The sequence below is a fragment of the Equus caballus genome, chromosome 12 (assembly GCF_041296265.1).
Source record: "Equus caballus isolate H_3958 breed thoroughbred chromosome 12, TB-T2T, whole genome shotgun sequence".
Classification (NCBI taxonomy): Eukaryota; Metazoa; Chordata; class Mammalia; order Perissodactyla; family Equidae; genus Equus; species Equus caballus.
Window position 1 is genome coordinate 36421378 of NC_091695.1, and position 24054 is coordinate 36445431.

Here is a 24054-nt window from a genome sequence, read left to right on the forward strand (position 1 = left end):
GAGGAACCTTATCCCTGACCAGATCCATGGTCAGCATTGCACCTAGGAGGGCTTGACCAGCATTAGAAGAGGAAAGGAAAACATGAGAAGAGTGAGGATGGAATAAAAGCCACAAAGGCAAGATATAAGCAGTTGGTTTATGTTCCCCAGTTGTTTAAGAGATGTTATAGACAATGAGACACACAAGAATTCAGGGAAGGTAGTCATGGATCAAGCTTATGGGAGAATGCTGGTATACATGGTGTATCTGCTTATTTGCAAGTCAGTCAGGCTCTCCCCACTCAACTGTAGGTCAGCAAGATCCAGGTCAGTTGTCTGGACACAGGGAAGTGAAATGCAAGTGTTTCCTTATTTGTGTGGATGTTCACAGAATAGGCAATCTCTAGGTTTGTCTGGGTTTAAGACTAGAAACATGAGATGATTAATCTTTAGAAAAAAGTTTAAAATCTCATCAGAGCCCACTTAATACATCAGTCACTAATTTATGAGTATTTGAGTGAATGAGTGAGTGTGTGTGTTTCTAATCATACATATCTAGCAAAAAAATTAGGGGAATGTATGTATTAGATATGGCCAATAACCAGGTTTCTGAAAACTCTAAAAATTAAACAACAAAATCAGATCATAATAAACAAATATGTAAAAAAGGCATTTCAGGGACAAAATATTTCTTAGACCAAAAGAAGTAAGACCTGTTAATTAATCAATCTGTAAATAATATATTGATTAGAAATGAAGATAGTCACTTAGAAGAGAAAAAAATGAATGGTTGGGGAGAAACATTGGTAGCACCTCAGCCAGTCAGGACCCCATAGCTGGACACATCAGGCACTGATACACATTATCCACTTTGCTTTGATTCCTTTCTCTCCAAATAGACTTTTGATTGTAATTTGTTCTTCCATGTGGTTTCCTCAAAAGCACAGAGAATTGTGCTATGGGCACAAGTACAAGCATGGCTGCTTTTTTCTTCACTGAAAACTAAAAATAGTATTGGGGCTTATGCAGAACTGTGAGCTTGATTAACTTCAATCCACCTGGAAAAGATTTTTGGAGGTTGCAAAGATGAGTGCCACACCCTGGATTGTGGTAATTTTACTAAACTGATGCAATCTGCAGCTGGCTAGCTCCCTTGGAGACAGATGTACCTTGTCCTGCTTCAAATAGTTATAAAATGCTGGATTCTTTCAGTGCCAAATATATTCTGTTTAATGTATGTCTGTTTGTAGTCACATAATAAATGCTCTTATTTGGGAAGTATTATTTAACATGCAGCTTATTGTAAAATGCAGATAATTTTTGGTTTATTCAAGCCTTGAGACCAATCTCCATCCTGTGCTCTGGATTTAATAATTATTAATGAATGAGCATTACTTTCTCCTTGGTAGTTGGACAAACTGCAAAAGTACTTTGTATCTTCTCAATGCAAATAAAAAGTTTCCATTACTGGCGAACATATATGTGGCCAAACAAGAAAGATTTTTGTAATACCTTAATATCCAGAGTCTTTGTTCAGCAAAAGAAAATTAGACACAACAGATCAGTGACAGCTCCATGTAAATCCAAAGCATGAGGTATTTTTTCCTTTGTTTATTTATTTACTTATTTATTGTTCCACTGAATTTGGTATTAGGAGAATTTAAGCTTAGCTACCAAAGGCAAATTGAGGGATAGGAGCTCAGTGAAGTGGAATACAGATAAACGTAGATGAAAAACTGGTCATAAGGGTAAGAGCAGGGTGCCCAGGAAGCTGAGAGAGTCGGTACAATGGTAACATTTCCATATGTCATCACCTATATGAACTTGAGTTCTTTCTACTTCCCTAAGGACTGCTTCCTATATGCAAAAGAGGTACCAGAGGTGAGAGGTATGGGCTTGCCTTTTACTGAGACAATTATGTCCCAATTTGAGTAGACATTTCAAAGCTACTTAATTTGTCTCTTTTTAGCACATTAACCTGGATTTCTCCTGATTTATATAAAATTGACTAATTAACTAGTACTATGAGCTAACAGTTATGAAGTATTGCCATATATCAAACAATAGGCTAAGCCCTTTCATGCATATTCTCATTTAATTGTTATATCTGCTCTATGTGGTAGATACAATTATTCTTCTCATTTTACAGATGAAGAAGATAGGGTTTGTAAGTAACTTGCATAAGGCCACATATCTTTAAAATGGCAGAGATGAGATTAATAATCACAGGTTTGATGATTTAAGAATACTTAACAAACACCCTTAACCACTCCTCACTATAGTCTCTGTAGACCCACTTTCTAACACATCAAAGCCATTACAAAGATCACATTTCCTACCAAACTAAGGAAACATCTTCTACTTCTTTAGCTCAGATGGTGATAAATCATTATAGTATAATAGTAATAACAATATCACCTCATGAGCATTTTCTGTACACCAGGCACTATTCTAAGTGTTTACATATACTGATCCATCGAATTCCTCACAATAAGCCTATGAGATAATTACTATTAATATTCCTATTTTACAGATGAAGAACTAAGGCACACACGGCCCAAGTATCTTATCCAAGGATATACAGGTAGATACTCATTTACTCACTTATTTATGGCCTGACCAAGAGAGGCCACAGCTGAATAAATTTATTCTAGTTTTTACGGCTGGTTAAAGGACACTTAACAAGTTCTTAGACAATGTGGAGGAGAAAAATCACTCTCTTCAATTCCTTGGCTAAATTCTTCACAAATTTATCACAAAATTGATGAAAACAGAGAACCTTTCTCACCAAATGAAAGTGTGCTCCTCTTCTGTAGATTCCTAAGAAACTTTGAGTGTTGCTTAGAAAGGTGTTACTTTAGACTGAAGTGACAATTCCCTGGTTTTCTTCAAATCATTTCAGTGACCAATTTTTGTATCATTGATTGAATTAGCCATGAGGTCAGCCCATTTGTTCAGTCATTAAGGCCCTAAACAAAAGTTTTCAATCTCTTTCCTGCCTTACTACATCTAAAGAGTCAGGACTATACCCCCACCAGTCACAGTGGCTCACGATAGTCATGATTCTCAATAGGGAAGGGTGTCTGACTTGCAGTGCTCATCTGCCCTAAAGGAAACATGTTAGAACCTCGTAAGATGGAAAGGCAATTGTTTTTAGAAAAAATGTCCCTGTCCTCAGGTTATTATGCTATATATTCCTATCCTACCTTTAGAATCGTCACCCTGAATGCTGGACTAACATTTTTTTAGTTTTCCTCCTACAGACAACAACTCTATTTTGATGTTTCAGATTGCTCAGTCTTTGTCATGGTGAAGCTTTTTCCTAAATTGAGCGTTTATAAGCTGAATCTACACAAATCCTGGTAAACAAAAATCATTGTGTCAATCAACTAGTCCAGAACTACATGAAAGTCAGCATAATTGACCCAACTCACAGCTTTATTGTAAACATTACCTCGGGGTCAGAAAAATGAGTGCTCATGAGAAAGAACATGTTTCCTTTCCATAGCTTTCCTTACAGCACTTTTAATCTCCTTATTTCTAAGACTGTACATGATGGGATTCACCATAGGGATCACCAGAGCATAGAACACTGACACCACCTTGTCCCGGTTTAAGGAGTAGCTGGAACTAGGTGTCATGTACATGAAGAGACCAGAACCATAGAAGAGGGTCGCAGCAGTCAGGTGAGAGCCACAGGTGCTGAAGGCCTTGGTCCTACCTCTTGCTGAACTGATCTTCACGACAGCAGTAACGATGTAACCATAAGAGATGAGGATCACAAGGACAGATACCATTCCAACAACAACACCCACAATGAAGTTCACCACTTGGCTGGTGAAGGTATCAGAGCATGACAGAACCAGGACTGGAGGAAGGTCACAAAAGAAGTGGTTGATTAGGTTGGGCCCACAGAAATCATGCTGATAGACAGAGTATGTTTCAATCAAAGAACTAAGGAATCCACCCACATAGGCCCCAGCCACCATCTTTAAACAAAGTGTATGGGATATGACAGCTGTGTAGAGCAACGGGTTGCAGATTGCAGCATACCGATCATATGCCATAGCTGCCAAAAGAAAGCATTCAGTCAGCCCCATTCCACAGAAGACAAAGTACTGCGTGGCACACCCAATGAAGGAAATGGTTTTCTTCTCTGTGATGATACCAGAGAGCATCTTGGGAGTTGTGGAGGATACATAGCAGATATCTAAGAAGGACAGGTTACTGAGAAAGAAGTACATGGGTGTGTGTAGGTGGGAGTCCATCCTGATAAGGATGATGAGGCTCATGTTCCAGGCTAGGGTCAGGAGGTAAATCCCCAGGAACAACACAAAATAGAAAATTTTCATTTGAGGATGGTCTGAAAATCCCAGGAGGGTGAATTTTGTCACAATTGTGTTGTTCCTTCCTACAGCCATAGAACTGCATCCTTCATAAAGGAAAGAAGCAATCTTGTGATCAGTTAGATTTTGTTTGTCATTATTTGAATGGATGTTTTCTAGAAGGTCATATAAACAGTTAATACCAATAACGTCCTAGCCACCTGTTGGGCAAAGTCTTCTCGGAGGAAGTCGGCCTATGGTAATCTCTTGGCACTATTTAAAATCTGTATGTTATATACTTCGTTGACCAGAAAAGAATCCATCTAATAGAGCAGAGAGCAACTGGGAGTCAGTAATTTGAGTGTTGTCTGAAGCTCCATTCCTAACTCCTTGGAAACTGTGGAAAATTCACTTCATCTCTGAAGATCCTCATTGTCTCAACTGAAAATGGGAAGATTGAATCTAATGAGTCTCAATGTTCCTCTGGACTTGGGTTTCATATGGCTTTTTAGAATTCTGACTTCAAAATATAAACCCAAATTAATAATAAAGTTAGGAATTTCTTATATTTTATAAATCTTTAGTATAAGAGTCCCAAAAGGCACTAAACACAACAGGCTATAAGATTTCACATATTCCATTTTGAGGGAAGCAATTCAACCCATAACAAAACATTCTATTCTTTTAAAGTAAAACTAAGAGAAATGTGTATATATATATATATATATATATATATATATATATATATATACACACACATATACATGCATGTTTAGAACTAGAATTTTTTTCTAATTATATAATTTTTTTATACAAGTCACTCAATAAAGTGCATGAAAAGATCAAAAGTTGGACTAACTCATCAGTACCATTATGAGATAGAAGTGCTATGGACGTATCTCCATGGGGGGAGAGGGGAAGCAACACCAAAGTTGACTGAAATTGGGTGAGCCATGTGGTCAAAAACAAGCAAAAACCAGTATCTCCTGAAGAAGAACAGCTGAACATGGTTCATTAGATATTTAAGGATAATAATTTCAGTATAAGCAAAGGACAACTTTGATGTCATCAGGCCAACCAGATTATCATTCTGAAGACATGAGGTAAGCCCATGAACATTTTGCATTAAGAAAGACAGGTCATTGCATTAATAAAGACCTCACTAGTGTAAGATCAAATGAGGAAATATAAATGGGTGTAAAAAGGTAGAAGTGCCCTAGAGAAGACCCGATGGTAAAATCAAAGTTGTTGATATTTTATCATTTTATAGAATTTGATTACACAGCACATTTACATCAAATTGCAATTATCTGATTGTGTTATTCATTCATCATATTAAACACTGTTCTACATGAAGAGGTGTTCAACATCACTAATCATCAGGGGAATGCTAATCAAAACCACAATGAGATACCACCTCACATCCTTTAGAATGGCTGTTAAAAAGACAAAAGATAGCAAGTGTTGGCAAGAATGTAGAGAAAATGGAGCGCTTGCATGTTGGTGGGATTGCAAATTGGTACAGGCGCTATGGAAAACAGTATGGAGGTTCTTCAGAAAATTAAAAATAGAACTACCATATCATCCAGCAACTCCACTCCTGGGTATATATCCAAAGGAAATGAAATCAGTATCTCAAAGAGCTATCTGCACTTCCATGTTCATTGCAACATTATTCACAATAGCCAAGATATGGAAACAACCTAAATGTCCATCAATGGGTAAATAGATAAACAAAATATGAGATAGATAGATGATGATACATGATAGGTAGATAGATAGATAGATAATGAAATATTGTTCCACCATAAAAAATAAGACTGTCTTGTCATTTACAACAATGTAGATAAACCTGGAGGATATTATTCTAGTAAAATGTGCCAGACACAGAAAGACAAATTCTCCATGATCTAAAAAAATCAAAATTCATAAAAGTAGAGAGTAGAATGGTAGTTTCCAGGCGAATAGATCAGTAGGGGCAGGTGTGAGGAGAAGACAATGAGGAGATGTTGGTCAAAGAGTACAAAGTTCCAGTTATTCAAGATAATTAAGTTCTGGGGATCTAATGAACAGCATGGTGACAATAGTTAACATTACTGTATTGTATACTTGAAGTTTCCTAAGAGGACAGATCTTAAATTAAATTTTATAACCACACACACAAGGGTAACTATCTAGAGGTGATGGGTAAGTCATTTAGCTTGACTGCAGTGATCTTTTCACAATGTGTGCATATATACAAAATCATCAAGTTATACACCTTAAATATAAACAATTTCTATATGTTAAAGGGATCTCAATAAAACTGTTAAAATAAATAAATAGTGCTTCTAGCTTTGTGTTTTCTAAAATTTTAAATCTTCTCATAATCAGTCACTGATTGAGCACCCAAAACCAAGACCACTCTTCACTATGACATCAATCTGGTAATCCTACGGAAGAGGAAATGATGAGTTTGGTGTTTCTTATCTTAATAAAATCTTCCCTACCAGAATGTAAGCTACTCAAAGACAGGCAGAGAATTTTCTCTGTTGTATCTATCCTGAGTCCCTAGAACAGTGTATAGGACCCAGGTACAGAAAATATTTATATAAAAAAATGAATTTTTTTCACTGCTTATCCTGAGAGCTTAGCAGAGTGGCTTATAGTGAGTACTCAATTATAATAATATAATATAATTATATTATATATATAAGGCTTATTGAGTACCAAGTACTTATTGAGGGCTTATTGAGTACCAAGTACTCTTCTAGGGACTTGATTTATATTAACTCATTTATTCATTTCTGAAGGTGGGTAGAGTTACTCTGCCCTTTTACAGATAAAATGTGGAATAGGCTGTAAATTTATAACTGTCATGTGTTGGATGAATGAGATAGGAGGGAAGGAGTTGGACTTACTGAATTACTTTAGGAAGAAGTGTCCTGAGATCTCATGCTACAAGAGAAGAATTATTGATTGCTTTGATCCAATAACATCTTTTGCAAACTTCAGTTCATCTGCATTTCCACTGCTCTATGCGTGGTTTCTGATTCAGTCATTTTTTTATACTTTGACTTCATTCAAGTAGTAATATCTGTTTCTTGAATTCCTGCTCCTTTATTATGAAGTCTTCAACATGGCCTTTGGGAGCTCATTATTTTAATGGGCAGGTGTAGCCACACTCTTTCACCATGTGGCTGCCTGTCACCCACTCCTGCATCCAAAGTAAAAGCCCAGTGATCATTAGAGCTAAACATTTCTGGTTGATAATTGTTCTCTGAGGTGACAAGGAAAGAGGCCAACCACCCATCACCAGAGTCTTATTTACAGTCCCCTGTCTTATTCTCTTTGGAGCTTTCCCTGATCTGGCTCCGGGAAGATTTCCTTTTGCTTTGATGGACAGCTTACCCTTCATTGGAAGTAAACTGCACACAAATAGATCAAGCCTTGTACTGACGTATAGTGTTTAAAAACACAAATTTCCAACTGAAAGGGTTGAGTTCAAATTCTAGCTTTGTCCTTTTATCTACATAAACATGTATGAAGTTTTAAAATCTCTCAAATGTCAATTTCTTCACCTGAAAAACTGAGCAGAGAGCTTGTTCAAAGAAATAATATCTGAGAACTTCCCAAATCTGGGTAAGAAACTGGAATTACAAATAAATGAATCCTATAGAACCCCTAATTTCATCAATTCAAAAAGACCTTTTCCAAGGCATATAATATTAAAACTGGAAAAAGTCAATAACAAAGAAAAAATATTAAGAGCAGCAAGGCAGAGGAAAATAACCTACAAAGGAATCCCTATCAGGCTTTCAGCAGATTTCTCAACAGAAACATTGCAGGCTAGGAGAGAATAGAATGATATATTCAAAACACTGAAAGACAAAAATTTTCAGGCAAGAATACTCTATCCAGTGAAACTATCCCTCAGATACAATGGAGAAATAAAAGCTTTCCTAAATAAACAAAAGCTAAGGGAGTTCATTGCCACTAGGCCTTCCTTACAAGAAATGTTGAAAGGAGACCTCTCATCTAAAACTAAAAAGCAAAGGTTTACAAAATGTTGAGCAAGGAGAAAAATAGACAAGTAGAATCAGAAAACTGCAGCTCAATATCAAGAAAGGTTAGTAAAAACTTAATTAAAACATAAAAGATAAAGGTAAGGAAAGCATCAAAAATATCTATAAACACTTCAATTTAGTCACAAATCCACAGCACAAAAAAGAATAATTTGTGACAACAATGACCAGAGGGGAAGAGGAAAGGGATGTAACCTACTTAGGCTAATGGAAACAAAAGGCTATCAGAAAATAGACTATCACATCTATGAGATCTTTACTCCTCATGGTAACCCCTAAACAAAAATCAGAGCAGACCCACATCATAAATAAAGTGAAAACCTTCACAGGAAACCACAAAACTGAAATGGCAGTCAGAAATACAAGGAAAAAGAAACAATGGAAATATAGAACAACCAGAAAACAAGCATCAAAACGGCAAAATTAAGCCCTCATATATCAATAATCACTCTAAGAGTAAATGGATTGAGTTCACCACTCAAAAGACACAAAGTGGCTGGATGGATTAAAATAGAAGACCCAACATTACACTGCCTCCAGGAAACACATCTCAGCTCTAAAGACAAACACAGCCTCAGAGAGAAGGGATGGAATATGATACTCCAAGCAAATGGCAAACAAAAGAAAGTAGATGTTGCCATACTTATATCAGACAAATCAAACTTCAAGATAAAAAAGACAGTGAGAGACAAAGAGGAGCAGTATATAATGATAAAAGAAACATTCCATCAAGAGGACATAACACTTATGAATATGTATGCACCTAACACAGGAGCACCAAAGTAAATAAAGCTACTATTAATAGACATAAAGGGAGAAATGGGCTATAACACAATAATAGTAGGGGACCTCAAACCTCACTTACGTGAATGGATAAATCATCAAGGCAGAAAGTCAACAATGAAACAGTGGCCTTAAATGAGACACTAGACCAGATGGCCTTAATAGATATATAAAGAAAATGACATTGAAAAACAGCAGAATACATATTCTTCTCAAGTGCACATGGAATATTCTCAAGGACAGACCATATGTTGGGAAACAGGGGAAACTTCAATAAATTTAAGAATATTGAAATCATATCATGCTGATCACAATGCTATGAAATGAGAAATCAAGTACAAGAAACAGACTGGGAAATTCACATTATGTGGAGTCTAAGCAACATGCTACTGAACAACCATTGCATCAACGAAGAAATCGAAGGAGAAATTTTTTAAAAAGTACCTGGAAAATGAAAACACAACATACAAGCTCTTATGAGATGCAGTAAAAGGGGTCCTAAGAGCATCCTAGGAGATAGCAATACAGGCCTACCCCAACAAATGAGAAAAATCTCAAACAAGTAATCTTAAACTACATCTAACAGAACTTGGAAAACAAGAACATACAAAGCCAAAAGTCAGCAGAATGATGGCAATAATAAAAATTAGACTAGAAATAAATGAAATAAAGACTAAAAGAAAAAAGATCAACGAAACTAAGAGTGGATCTTTGAGTAGATAAATAAAATTGACAAACTCTTAGCCAGACTCACTAAGAAAAAGAGAGAAGTCTCAAATAAATAAAATTAAAATTGAATGAGGAGATATTTTAGTGAAAACCACAGAAATACAAAGGACTATAAAAGAACACTATAAAAAAACTATATGCCAAAAGATTGGAAAACCTAGAAGTAATGGATGCATACTTAGACTCATACAACCTCCCAAAACTGAATCAAAAATAAATAGAGAATCTGAATAGACCAATCACAAGGAAAAACATCAAAATAGGAATCAAACACTTCTTAAAAAACTAAGGCCACGATCAGATGGCATCTCTGAAGAATTCTACCAAACATTCAAAGAAGATTTAATACATATCCTTCTCAAACTATTCCAAAAAACTGAAGAAGATGCAGCACTTTCTGATTCATTCTATGAGGCTAACATTACCCTGATACCAAAACCAGATAAGGACAACACAAAGAAGGAAAATTACAGGCCAATATCACCGATGAACGCACATGTAACATTCCTCAACAAAATATTGGAAATAAAATAGAGCAATATATTAAAACGATCATACACCATGATCAAGTGGGATTTATACCAGGGATGCAAGGATGGTTCAACATCTGCAAATCAATCAATGTGATACACCACATTAATAAAATGAGGAAGAAAAATCACATGATCATCTACATAGATGCTGAGAAAGCATTTGATAAGATCCAACATTCATTTACCATAAAAACTCAATAAAATGGGTTTAGAAAGAAACTCCCTCAACATAATAAAGGCCATATAGGACAAACCCACAGCCAACATCAAACTTAATGGTGAAAAACTGAAAGCCATTCCTCTGAGAACAGGAACAAGACAAGGGTGCCCACTCTCACCACTCCTATTCAACATAGTACTGGAGGTTTTTGCCAGAGCAATTAGGCAAGAAAAATAAATAAAACGGAGTAAAATTAAAAAGGAAGAAGCCAAATTCTAGGTGTTTGTGATCAATGTGATTCTCTATATAGAAAACCCTAAAAAATCTACCAGAAAGGTATTAGACATAATCCAAAGCTACAGCAAAGTTGCAGGTACAAAATCAACTTATAAAAATCAGTTGCATGTCTATACACTAATAGTGAACTAGCAGAAATAGAACTCAAGAATACAATCACATTTACAATTGCAACAGAAGAATAAAACCTCTAAGAATAAATTTACTCAAGGAGATGAAAGACCTATAAGCTGAAAACTATAAGACATTAGTGAAAGAAACTGGAGAGTGATAAAGAAATGGAAAGATATTCCATGCTCATGGATTGGAAGAATAAACATAGTTGAAATGCCCATATTACCTAAAGCAATCTACACATTCAATGAAATCCCAATCAGAATCTCAATGACACACTTCATGAAAGTAGAACAAAGAATCCTAAAATTTATATGGAACAACAAAAGACCACAAACAACCATAGCAATTCTGAGAAAAAAGAATCAAACTGAAGGCATCACAATCCCTGACTTCAAAATATACTACAGAGCTATAGTACTCAAAACAGCATGGTACTGATACAGAAACACACACACACACAGATGAATGGAACTGAATTGAGAGCACAGAAATAAAACCACACATCAACGGACAGCAAATCTTCAGCAAAGGAAGCAAGAACATACAATGGAGAAAGGAATGTATCTTCAAAAAATGGTGTTGGGGAAACTGGACAGCCACTTTCAAAAGTATGAAACTAAACCATTATCTTACACCATCCACAAAAATTAACTTTACATGGACTAAAAATTCGAATGTAACACTCGAAACCATAAAACTCCTAGAAGAAAATGTAGGTAGTACACTCTTCGACATTGGTCTTAGCAGCATGTTTTCAAATATCATGTCTACTCAGGCAAGGGAAACAAAAGGAAAAATAAACAAACGTCATTATATCAGACTAAAAAGCTTCTGCAAGGCAAAGGAAACCATTAGTGAAATGAAAAGACAACCCACCAACTGGAAGAAAATATTTGCAAATCATATATCTGACAAGGGGTTAATTCCCAAAATATATAAAGAACTGATACAACTGAACAACAAAAACACAAACAACCTGATCAAGAAATGGGCAGAAGATTTTTTTTTTTGAGGCAGATTAGCCCTGAGTTAACTACTACCAGTCCTCCTCTTTCTTGCTGAGGAAGCCTGGCCCTGAGGTAACATCGTGCCCATCTTCCTCTACTTTATATGTGGGACACCTACCACAGCATGGGGTGCCAAGCAGTGCCATGTCTGCATCCGGGATCCAAACCAGGGAACCCCGGGCCACCGAGAAGCGGAAGGTGCGAACCTAACCGCTGCGCCACTGGGCCGGCCCAAGAAATGGGCAGAAGATATGAACAGATATTTTTCCAAAGAAGATATACAGATGGGCAGCAGGCACATGATAATATATTCAACATCACTAGTTAATAGGGAAATACAAATAAAAATTACAGTGAGATATCACCTTATACCAATCACAATGGCTATAATTACCAAGACAAAAAATAACAAAGTTTGGTGAGGATGTAGGGAAAAGGGAACCCTCATATACTGCTATTGGGAATGCAAACTCCTGCAGGCACTATGGAAAACAGTAAGGAGATTTCTCAAAAAATTAAAAATAGAAATACCATGTGATCAAGTTGTCCCACTACTGGGTATTTATCCAAATAATATGAAATAAACAGTCCAAAGAGATTTATGCACCCCTATGTTCATTGCAGCATTATTCACAATAGCCAAGATTTGGAAGCAACCCAAGTGCCCATTGACTTATGAATGAATAAAGAACATGTGATGTATACATCACATTGAATACTACTCAGCCATAAAAAAGATAAAATTGTCCCATTTTCAAGAACAAGTATGGATCTTGAGGCTATTATGTTAAGCAAAATAAACCAGACAGAGTGAGACAAATACTGTATGATTTCACTCATATATGGAAGATAAACAAACACATGGACGAAGAGAACAGGTTAGTGGTTACACAGAGGGGAAGGGGGTCGGAGGTGGGTGAAAGGGGTAGAGGGGCACATATGTATGGTGACATAAAAACTAGACTATTGGTGGTGAGCATGATGCAGTCTATACAGAAATTTATATAAAATAATGTACTTCTGAAATTATACAATGTAATAAACCAGTATGACGTCAACAGAATGAAAAAAATAAATAAATGAAAAATAACAGTAATAACTGGGAAGCAGTTAAGAGGAGAAGTGGGAGAAAGTACTAATTCATTTTTTATTTCAAAGAGTCAATTCCGGCTGATTAAATTGAAATACGTAGTTTTTCAATAATTACTCCAAGTACTCAAAGTGAAAGATAAGATCGTCAGACTAGTTAAAAACAACAAACCCAACTATACGTTACTAATGGAACATGATTTAAATATAAGAACACAGAAAGATTGAAAACAAAAGGACAGAGGTATCACACAATTAACCCAAAAAATCTGCTGTAGCTTTCCCAATGTTACAGAGCAAACTTTAAGATAAGAAACATTACTAGAAATAAAAAGGTTATCTCAAACAGGAAGCTATAATCTCAAATGTGTATGCACTCAATAGCAGAGTTTCGAAATACAAGCAAAACTGTTAAAAAAGAATAATTAGGAAATTATAAGTACTGATTCCTAAATAAAATGAAAATATCCTTAACCATTGATATAGTGAAAATTGCAGGAAATTTTTCAAATAATTGTTTATGCAAAAAAAGCACAAAATTTTCCCTGCTTATCAAGGTATTTGAAGATACATATGAATCAACACCATCTTGAGTATGAATTTTCCAAGAAGCCTTTGAATGTTGCTCTGACTAAATGTCCATTCATCTGAATGTCTCTTGGGAACTCTCAAAGGGAGAATCTCAAAGGAAAAGAATCAAATTGTACTCGTCTGGTTTCAGAACAATGATGCCGTCTCAGAAGAGAGAGGTGATTCTGGAAAGAGCCATTTTTCTATCACTCAAATCATCCTTCAGCCCAGCCCAAAATTCATTCCTGAGTTCTGGCACAAGAGGCCTCGAAAAAGAATAGTGGAAAGAAAAAGAAATGGAAAAAGAGTGTTGACTAATACTTAATGGGGCATTGAAAGTGAAAGTAGTTTGGGTGGCATCAGGTGATGATCCTCTCAGAGCAGATATCTGTGTCTTCAACGCCAGCATTTCAGCTTTGACGCTAATGTTGGTTTACATCATAGTTAGTGGTGTGGCAGGTATCCGCAGGAAACACCACCATGATACAGACCAGGAAGGAAAGAAAATAGTAGGTAACACAATGATAGATTGTTGTACAAACGCATGTGAGACTCTCTGCTGAAGAGTCACAGGCATAGGAATGTGAATGAATCTAGATGAGAAGAAACTCTGGAAAATTTGTTTGTTCATTGTTTTCTGATCATGTTTTAATCCCCCAGCTGATTTTAGCAGGAGCACTGGTTTTGTATACCATTATTGATTTAAACTCTGAGAGAAGTGGAAATGGCATAAACAAAATGTGTAGAGGGTGAAAAACAGAGGACCAGTGAGAGTGTGGGGAAGGAAAAATCCTTGAAGAAAACAATTAACTTGTCATTCTTTGCATTCATTCTGTTCCCCCAACACACACAAACACACACACACACACACACACGAGTGTGCATGGGCAAATCAAAACCACACTAAGATATCACTTCACATCTCTAAGGATGGCTATTACTAAAAAGACAAAAGATGAAAAGCGTTGGCGAGAATGTAGAAAAAAGAGACCCCTGTGTACTGTTGCTGTGAATGTAAATTAGTGCAGCCAACATGGAAAACATTATGGAGGTTTCTCAAAAATTAAAAATAGAGCTTCCATATGATCTAGCAATCTCACTTCTTGTTATATATCCAAGGAAAATGAAATCAGTGTGTTCAAGAGGTATCTGCACTTCCAAGTTCATTTCAGCATTGTTCACAATAGCCAAGATGTGAAAACAACCTAAACATCCATTGACAGATGGACAGATAAGAAAATATGGTATATAGAGATATAAAGAAATATTATTCAGTCTTAAAAAGAAAAAAATCTTTTCATTTGCAAGAACGTAGATGAACCTGGAGGAGGTTATGCTAAGTGAAATAAGTCAGACACAGAAAGACAAATATTCCATGGCCTCATTCAAATGTGGAATCCAAGATAGTCAGATTCATGGAAGTTGAGAGTAGAATGATGGTTACTAGATGCGAGGTGGAGTGAAAATGGGGAGATACCAGTCAAAGGGTAGAAAGTTTCAGTCACACAAGATGAATAAGTTCTAAAGATCTAATGCACAACACAGTGACTGCACTTAACAATACTGTATTGTATACTTGACATTTGGTAGGAGGGTAGCCCTTAAGCATTCTTACAACAAAGAAGAAAGGAAGAGAGGAAGGAGGAAAGGAAGGAAAGAAGAAAGGAAACAGTAACTATGTGAGGTAATGGATATGTTAATTAGCTTGATTGTGATCATTTCACAATGTATACCAAAATATTGCATTGTATACCTTAAATATGTAAAATTTCTATTTGTCCATTATACCTCAATAAAGTTGAAAAAAGAATAAGTTAAGCAATGCCACAAAACAAAAGATTAATATCTAAAAAGTAAATGTATTTCTGCATACTCATAACGAGCAATTGGTAATTGAAACTTTTAAATGTATCATTTACATTCTCACCAAAAAACGACATGAAATACTTAGGTATAAATCTAACAAAATCTGTACGAAAAAGACTACAAAACACTCATGAAAGAAATCAAATATCTGAGTATATTGAGGCATACATTATGTTTATTTATTAGAATACTCAATGTAGGAAGATATTAATTCCCACAAATTGATCTCTAGACTCAATGCATTTCAAACCAAAATCTCAGCAGCATTTTCTGTAGACATTTTCAAGCTGATTCTAAAATTTACATGGAAAGACAAAGGAACTAGAAGAGCCAAAATAATTTTTATACAGAAGAGCAAAGTTGGATGACTCACATTAGCTGTTTTTAAGATTTATTCTAAAGCAAAGGAAATCGAGAAAGTATTGTATGGGAGAAAGGATAAATATAGTATAGATCAATGGGACAGAATAGAGAGTACAGAAATAGACTCACATGTTTATGATCAATTGGTTTCCAACAAAGATGCAAAAAACAATTCAATATAGAAAAGATATTCTTTTCCACAATGCTGGACATTTGGATATCCATGTGTCAAAATGTGAAACACAATCCATTTCTCACACCATAACTCAAAACGGATCTTACAACTAAACGTAAAATCTAAACTACAAATTTCCAGAAGAAACACAGGAGAAAGTCTTTATGACTTTGGGTTAGGCAAAAATTTCCAAGATACAATACCAAAAGCGCAATCCCATCAAAGAAAAAAGTGACAAATCAGCTATCAAAAGTAATTTCTTCTGCTCTTGAACGGCATTATTAAAAGAAAGAAAGGCAAGCTATGGACTGTAAGAAAATATTTGTAAATCATATATTTGGTAAAGTACTTGTCCAGAAAAAAGAATCCTCAAAACTCAATATTTCTTTTAAAAAATAACCAAATAAAAAATGGACAAAACATTTGAACATGTAGTTCAGCAAAACACATGTGTAAATGAACATGTGATACTCAACATCACGATTTGTCAGGAAAATGCAAGTTAAAACTGAAATGAAATCCCACATAGACCTAGTAGGACAGCAAAATAAAAAACAAAAAATTCTGGGTCTGGCCCAGTGGCACAGCAGTTAAGTGCGCCCATTCCGCTTCGGCAGCCGGGGGTTCGCCGGTTCGGATCCCGGGTGTGGACATGGCACCACTTGGCAAGTCATGCTGTGGTAGGCGTCCCACATATAAAGTAGAGGAAGATGGGCATGCATGATAGCTCAGGTCCAGTCTTCCTCACATAAGAGGAGGATTGCCAGTAGATGTTAGCTCAAGGCTAATCTTCCTCAAAGATAAATAATAAATAAATAAATAGATAAATAATTCTGACAATGCCGAAAGGTGGAAAGGATACAGAACAACTGATTCTCTCATGCATTTCTAATAAAAATGAAAAATGAGGCATCCACTTTGGAAAACATTTTGGTAGTTTCTCATCAAATTAAGCATGAAGTTACTACATGACCCAGCAATTTCACTTCTAGATGTATACCCAAGTGAAATGAAAACCTGTGTTCCCAAGAAAATCTGTATCAAAATGTTAATAGCAGCTTTATTCACCATGGCCCATAAGTGAAAACCATCCAAATGTCCTTCAACTGCAGAATAATTAAACAAATTGTCTTACATTCGCACAATGGAATGCTACTTAGCAATAAAAAGGAATGGGATACTGATACACACAACAATACGAGTGAATCACGAATGCAAGATGCTAGATGAAAAAAGCCAGACTCAGACTGTATAAGTCCTGCTGCCTAATATATTAACTTTGTCCACCTTGTCTCTGGAGGTTCAGCACCACCATTTGCCTGTACAACAAAATCAAGACATCTTCTCAATGACAGCATCTTTCACTGTCATTCTACATGCTAATTTTCACAGATGCTGGTTCTCCCCCTTCTGTTGTTCCTCCATGCCTGAATGACGGGACTTCCCTCTCAACCCTCTAGATAGACGTGGTTGGGGAGGGATTAGCATGTAGATCACACATGATAAACCTACTTTAAAATTTCTATCTCCCTAAAACATTGGATTCTTTCCTTTGTACTGAGCCACAGTCCAGAGTATGTGAATACATTTTACCCAACCTAATGCTATAGTCTGTCTTTCTTGCTAACACATTTAGAACCCATTCTACATATGTTCCCCCAGGATTTTTCCAAAATAACTCAATATCTTTCAAGCTTGGGAAAAATAATCTCTTCTCAAAAGTCATACTTTTTACTTGTCCTCCTGGAGCATGCTGATATTTGAATCTAATTATGATCTGGCAGCAATGAAGGCTGGTTTGGTGGGGCTTAATGTGGACAGGCATCCCCTTGCAAGGCAATGCTTCACACGAGGCTAATAAATACTTATTGCAAAAAGGAAGGCTAGTCTCTTCAGACAGATTAAAAGGGACTATTCTCATGGCTAGAAAGGCTCGGGATAATTTAGGAGTTCAAGATTATCAACTTCCTTAGAGCCTACTGAAGTATCCCCAATCCAAATTTCAGGGTCTTCCTCTTTTTCAAACATGTCATAACTTTAATTTAAGAGGCTTTGCGATCTGCACAATTAAGTTTGCATCTGATTTTAAGTCTTATCGACCTTGAATCTACAAGAAATAAAATATTTATTTTAGAGCCTTTATAGAGGCTTTCTGGTTGTCTTGGAGGTGAGCTGAGAGTTTAAAACCCCAAGCTTGTCACTTTCTTTATGAAAACTCTTCAGTGGAGTCAGAAACATCCATCCCATCTAGCCATCATATTAGTCGTTATGACAAACATAATGGTCAAGGCAGCAGTAGCTTGGTTTTCCAAAGCTTGCCTTCAGTGACAACTTCATCGTAAGTAGCTCCATTATTATGTAAGCACCATACAGGCAAAATTCTTATCTCATCTTCCATTCTGTGTGTCTCTGATGAGTTACACAGGGTCTGGCACAGAAGAGGCATTAATAAAGACTTATAAAATGGACGAATAAATAATATCTCCCTTATCCATGTTTTCACTGGAATTCTATTCCTTAGCCTCTCCTGGATGTCTCCCCCTCTATTTCTTTCTTTGTCTGGTTAGAAAAACTTTCTCTCTCTTAGTTGGCCATGAGCTGGAATCAATTTTCCACTATTTATTCTAGTTATTTTTAAAAGATGACAGTTCAATATTCTCAGATTAAGAAACAGGTGAATCAAACCTTTTATTTTTCTCCCCTCATCTTCAAATACATGAATTAAAGCCTTGATTTTTATTGAATGCCTGGACCCAAATTATTTTTTGTTGTATGTAGCCCTCCGTAGAATAAAAATCCTACATCTTTATACTCTATCATGCTAAGTCAGAGGAAGTTTCTAAAAATTTTAGAGGAAAACTTCTGTATCTAATGTCTTTCTCCTGGAGGAAGGTAGTAGGTTTCTGTGAAAAGAGAAAGGATTATGAGTTGAGAGATACGATTGACCATATATACACATTTATGTGCAATTGAGTTCCAAAATAAATGCATGTACCATACATGCAAATGCAGGATTTCTTGTCACATAGTCCTTGGTTCAAATAGTGGCTCAATCCCTTATTAGCTGTAAAATTTTGAACAGCTTACTCTTTCTCAGAATTTCCGTTTCCTCCTTGCAAGGGAGGGTTTGGAGGATTTAGTGAGTTATCACACATAAGACACCTAGTACAGTGTTTAGCACATAGTAGAAGCTCAATAAGTTTGAATTCCCATCCGCTTAAAATACTTCAGGCCAAAAAGGTTCTATGAAGGAGTGGAAAAGAGTTTGTTTGTGTGTTTGTTTGTTTGTTTACAATCTTTCTTTCTTCTGCAGAATAGGCGTCTATCTTGCCCTATGTGTCCCAATGTTATCTTGAGCTTGTTCTTTATGTACTACCAGAAGAGATCTTGAGTAGCCTTGGAGGATGAGAAAGCCATTGGGATGGAGTTTAATAAGCATCTTCTTCAGAGCACTTATATGAGCATACCACCCCAGAGATCAATTAACTACAAATCTGTGAAGTTTGGATAATACATTTCTTTCTTTTTCAAAAAGACTCTCAAGGGAAAATGTAATGAAACACCTCCAAGGAGAGAGGAAAAAAAACCTCTCTCAAATTCCCCTGCAGCCCCAGCTTTGAAACACTTCAAAAATGACCCCAAATGCAGATATTAGCAGACAGCAGAAGAATTTCTTAAGATTACATCTTTCCTCTTCTGTGTATCTTTTCCCTCCACTTTTCTGCCCACACATTCTATTCACCAAGTGGATATTTTGACCTTTGATAAATAAATCAGCCTCAAGCTTGCTCTCCAACTCATTAGCACTTTGGGGATTGGAAGCAGTTACCAAAGCCTGATTAGACTCCTTCCAAAGCAGAACTCAAGACAAGTATCAGCTAAGGGTCAGACAGAACAAGAGGGAGAAGGTGGGTGCAGCCATTCATATTTTACTTTTTGTCTTCATGCTCGTATTAATCTCACTTATAAAGCACCCTAGATCTACAAGCCCATATAGATGGCTAAGAAGCTCTTTGGATTTTAGTTTACCTCCATATACCTTTCAATTCTATCTGTCTTTCCTCAAATTCAGCCCAAATCTTACCTTTCTGCTCCTTTGATGGTCCTCCTGGACCATGTTTGAGCACTTGCAGCTAGAAAGAGATTTAAGAGGGAATGAAGTTTTGGAAGGGATTGCTATGTCCTTTAACACAGCCCCAATTATTAGTAAGTAGTCTGAAAAGTAATTTGGAAGGGGTGTGATTGAGACAGACTTGACATAGCAGATTTTCCAAACACTGAAGAGATCTCTAATCTCTAAAACCCGGTTTCTCTTTTCTGACTGATGGCTTGAATTTTACCATCTGAATCTTAATTCTTGAATTAATCTCTTGGTGCCTTTTGAATTCTCACCTCACATTGAGAGAGTCTCTTTCAGTTACATCAACCATTTGTGCATTTAGATGATAGACAGAGCTAGAAGAGCAAGACCTTGTGGACACCAGGTTCCTGGAGGAGTGAGAGGAGGAGGCATCATGAAGTGAAGGACACAGCCCAGATCATGAATGATGGAGAAACCATAGAAAACCCACATCACCTCCACAGTTTAGCTCAGGTTCTCTGCGTCATTATTCCATTTTTCTCTTCCATCACCAACTGCACCTGTTAAGCTCCGATTAGGAAGATTTGGCTATAAAACTTAACACTTTCTTGCCATTTTTGTCAAAAGATGACCTGAGTTGTAAATCCACCCTACCAGTTCTCATCAATCTCTAAGTGTCTGCTATGTGCAAGGTACTGTGCTAGATGCTTAATTTTGCTGTATTATTTTATCTTCACTATGGTCTTGAAGGCTAGTGTTATTCACAAACATTCACCTCCAGCGTCTATGAATCCAATGAGGTCCTGAGCCTCTCAAACTCTCCTTCTTCAGCTCTGTAAAAGAGGCCTGGTGTTGATTATACCTGTATTCTAGGATCAAAGGGAGTCCAGACTCAGACCAAATTGAGCCTCCCTGAGTTTGCAGTAAGAGTGAAGGAGATTTCCTTTCTCAAGGGAAGAAGCACTACTTCATGAGTAGAGTTTGGTGACATAAAGTGCTCCATACAACTCTTAATATACCTTTCACTTAATGTTTTAGAGTAAGATTCAGAGAATCTATATGTGGGAATAAAACCCGGGATATTCTTTTCTTTTTGTTTCAATTTGTCCAGCTTCACTTTCTGTTCCTTCCAAATGTGGAAGTTCTCTGCCCTAATGGCAACACTCTAAACAGACTTTCAGTTGACCCATCAAGTCCAGATGATTAAATTCTTCAATCTCACTCCTAAACACTTTTTACAAAGCTACATGGTCTATCAGTGAACTCATTATGTCTGTAAGATAAGCACACTTCAACCTGCCACATGAGAAGGAAGCGTTTCCAAAATAAGGCTAATTTCCATAAATAATTCTTTATGGAATATTCACTGCTGATAGCAATAACATTCCCAATTTATTAAGCAAACGTCCTATCTCAAGACCCATGAGGCTTTCACATATTATCTTAAACAACCCTCAAACAACTCTTAAGTAACCACAGTTATCCCCATTTTACAAATGGAGAAATAGAAGATCAGAAAGACTAAATGAGTTGCCCAACATCCCACGGCTGGCAAATGGTAGAAACAGGATTAGAACCAGGCTTATCCTGAAGCCTACCCAGAATCATCACCACCAACTCATCCCCCTTCCCTTTGTGCTAACCTGAGTAGGTGCCCAAATGACCTTTAATAACATCACAGACCTCAGGTCTCTACCTTGCTAAATGGCAGACCCAACACAGAATGGGTGAGGGTTCCGGTAGAGCTGTTTTTGTTTAGCTCCCAATTTCTCTACGTGGCACTACATCTGCACTGAGTTATGTCAAACTTTGCTGGAGGCCCTTTTATTTTCTTCAAAAGGAAAGAATCCCCTCCTGATCCTGGAAATTCTACACACCTTTCACAAACAGTTGCAGAGCCTCTAAACATAATACAAATCTTAAAGCCATATTTGACAAGATTGAGATTAGTGTAAGAGATCTCTGAAACTCTGCACAAATGATGGCATGGTGATGGCTGAAAGGAGCTTCACATTCTCTCATTACCCAAATTTTAAGGTTTAGAACTGGAAAATCTGTAACAGGAGCTATTGAGTGCAAGAAGAGAGGGAGTCTATACCAAGGGCATATCTCTGTGCAATTTCCAAGAGGAAAGTAAAGATCAATGATAGCTTGACTGACTGGCAATAGGTAGATGTAGATTGACTTATGAAAAATTGGAGATAATAAAATGGCGTGGCTTTCCTAAACTGAGCCAGAAAAATTGATAGCAAATAGAGAAAGCATTACTTCCCAAATTGTGAAGTTATTGACTTGGAATAATTTCTATAATATATGTAAATTGTAGAGGGTCTTTGATACAAACAGCCATATGCATATACATATACTTGAACATGAAAGGCATACACCTAAATGTTAAGAGCTCTAATTTCAGGAGATAGATTGTCATAATTTCCAGTTTTAAGAGGATTTTTTTGCATTGATCAGGAAGTGCCCATGATTTTTAGGTTTATTATTTCACCGTTGTTTATTGACCTAATTATCTTCCAGTTCTCACATATTGCTTTAAAATTCATAAAATAACATTTCCATTTTGAAAAACAAAAGCAAATTTGTGAGATTCATCATATTTAAAGAGATAGGTAGAACAGAATGAAAATATTGTTTAAAAGATAGGTAATTTTGATGATTTCTAAATTGTTTGGGTTAAAACCTGAAGAAGGATCAAGATATATCCCACACCTATAAGGGTCATTCACCATGAACCACCAGGCCCTCTGACCACACTTTTCCTAGTGCCTTCTGCTGAGTTGGGACCTCAGGTTTAAAAGACCCACTGATGGTAAGTGTTCTTTTCTGATTTATGTGGATTGAGACTTAGTGTGGATGTGGAGGGGGTGATGGAAATTCTTATAGATGTGGATTGGGTGGAATCAAGTCCCTGATCTTGAAAGATACTTCATATACTGAAAGTTATAAGAATTTGATTGAGGTTACATTGTAATTTCGATTTTTAAATAACAACAGCAATAAAAAACTCTTGTAGAGCACTTACTATGGGCCATGCATGTCTTAAAAGAGATTTAAGAAGAGAAGGAAGGAAAGAAAGAAAGAGAGAGAGAGAAGGAATTCTAATAACAAAGTGCTATTATTATCCCTAATTTTACAGAGTCATAGAGAGTTCAACTAACTTGCCCAAGATCACACATATATTATATGGTAAAGCTGGGAATTAAATCCAGGCAGGCTATAGCCAGAATCCACATTCTTAACAATTAAATAGCTTAGAGAGCTCAGACTGAAGACAAATTTGAAAGTGGAACTATGTTAGTATATTCAGATCTAATATTTGACAGTTCAGAGCATTTCTATACACATCTGGCCTAATCTTTTTGATGAAATAAGCCAGATAGAGAAAGATGAACTCCGTATGACTCCACTCATAGGTGGAAGTTAAACATGTAGACAAAGAGAACTGATTGGTGGTTACCAGGGGAAAAGCGGGATGGGGGAGTGGGCGCAGAGGGTGAAGTGGGGCACCTACAACAAGACTGACCATAATGTACAACTGAAATTTCACAAGGTTGTAAACTATCATAATCTTAATAAAAGTAAAAAGAAATTTCATTTTACTTAGAGTCTACATAAAATGTCAAAATGGAACATAGCTGAGACTTTAAGTTTAAAAAAAATATTCTAAATGTCTGATTGGTTGTTTCACAATTACGTAGCTGAACCTGGTCTCTCCCTTGGTTTCTCCATTCTAATACTGAAACTTAAATAAGTTAGATGAATAGTTATTTTCAGGGCATGAGGTAACTCATCTGGGACATACAAAAAACTGTCCAAATAATAACTTTCATCGGGGATTTACTATGTATCAGGCACTTTACAAACTTTGCCTTATTTTAATTCTTAAAATAAATGTATGACATTG

General features: G+C 36.4%; 1 protein-coding gene across 1 annotated transcript; it reads right to left on the bottom strand.

Annotated features, from left to right (window-relative positions):
- Window positions 1-3440: 3440 nt before the first annotated feature.
- On the bottom strand, window positions 3441-4400 carry LOC138916545 (olfactory receptor 5A2-like). The gene has a single exon (XM_070229169.1). It carries the CDS (start codon window positions 4398-4400, stop codon window positions 3441-3443), a length of 960 nt encoding a protein of 319 aa, XP_070085270.1.
- Between the last annotated feature and the right edge of the window lie 19654 nt (window positions 4401-24054).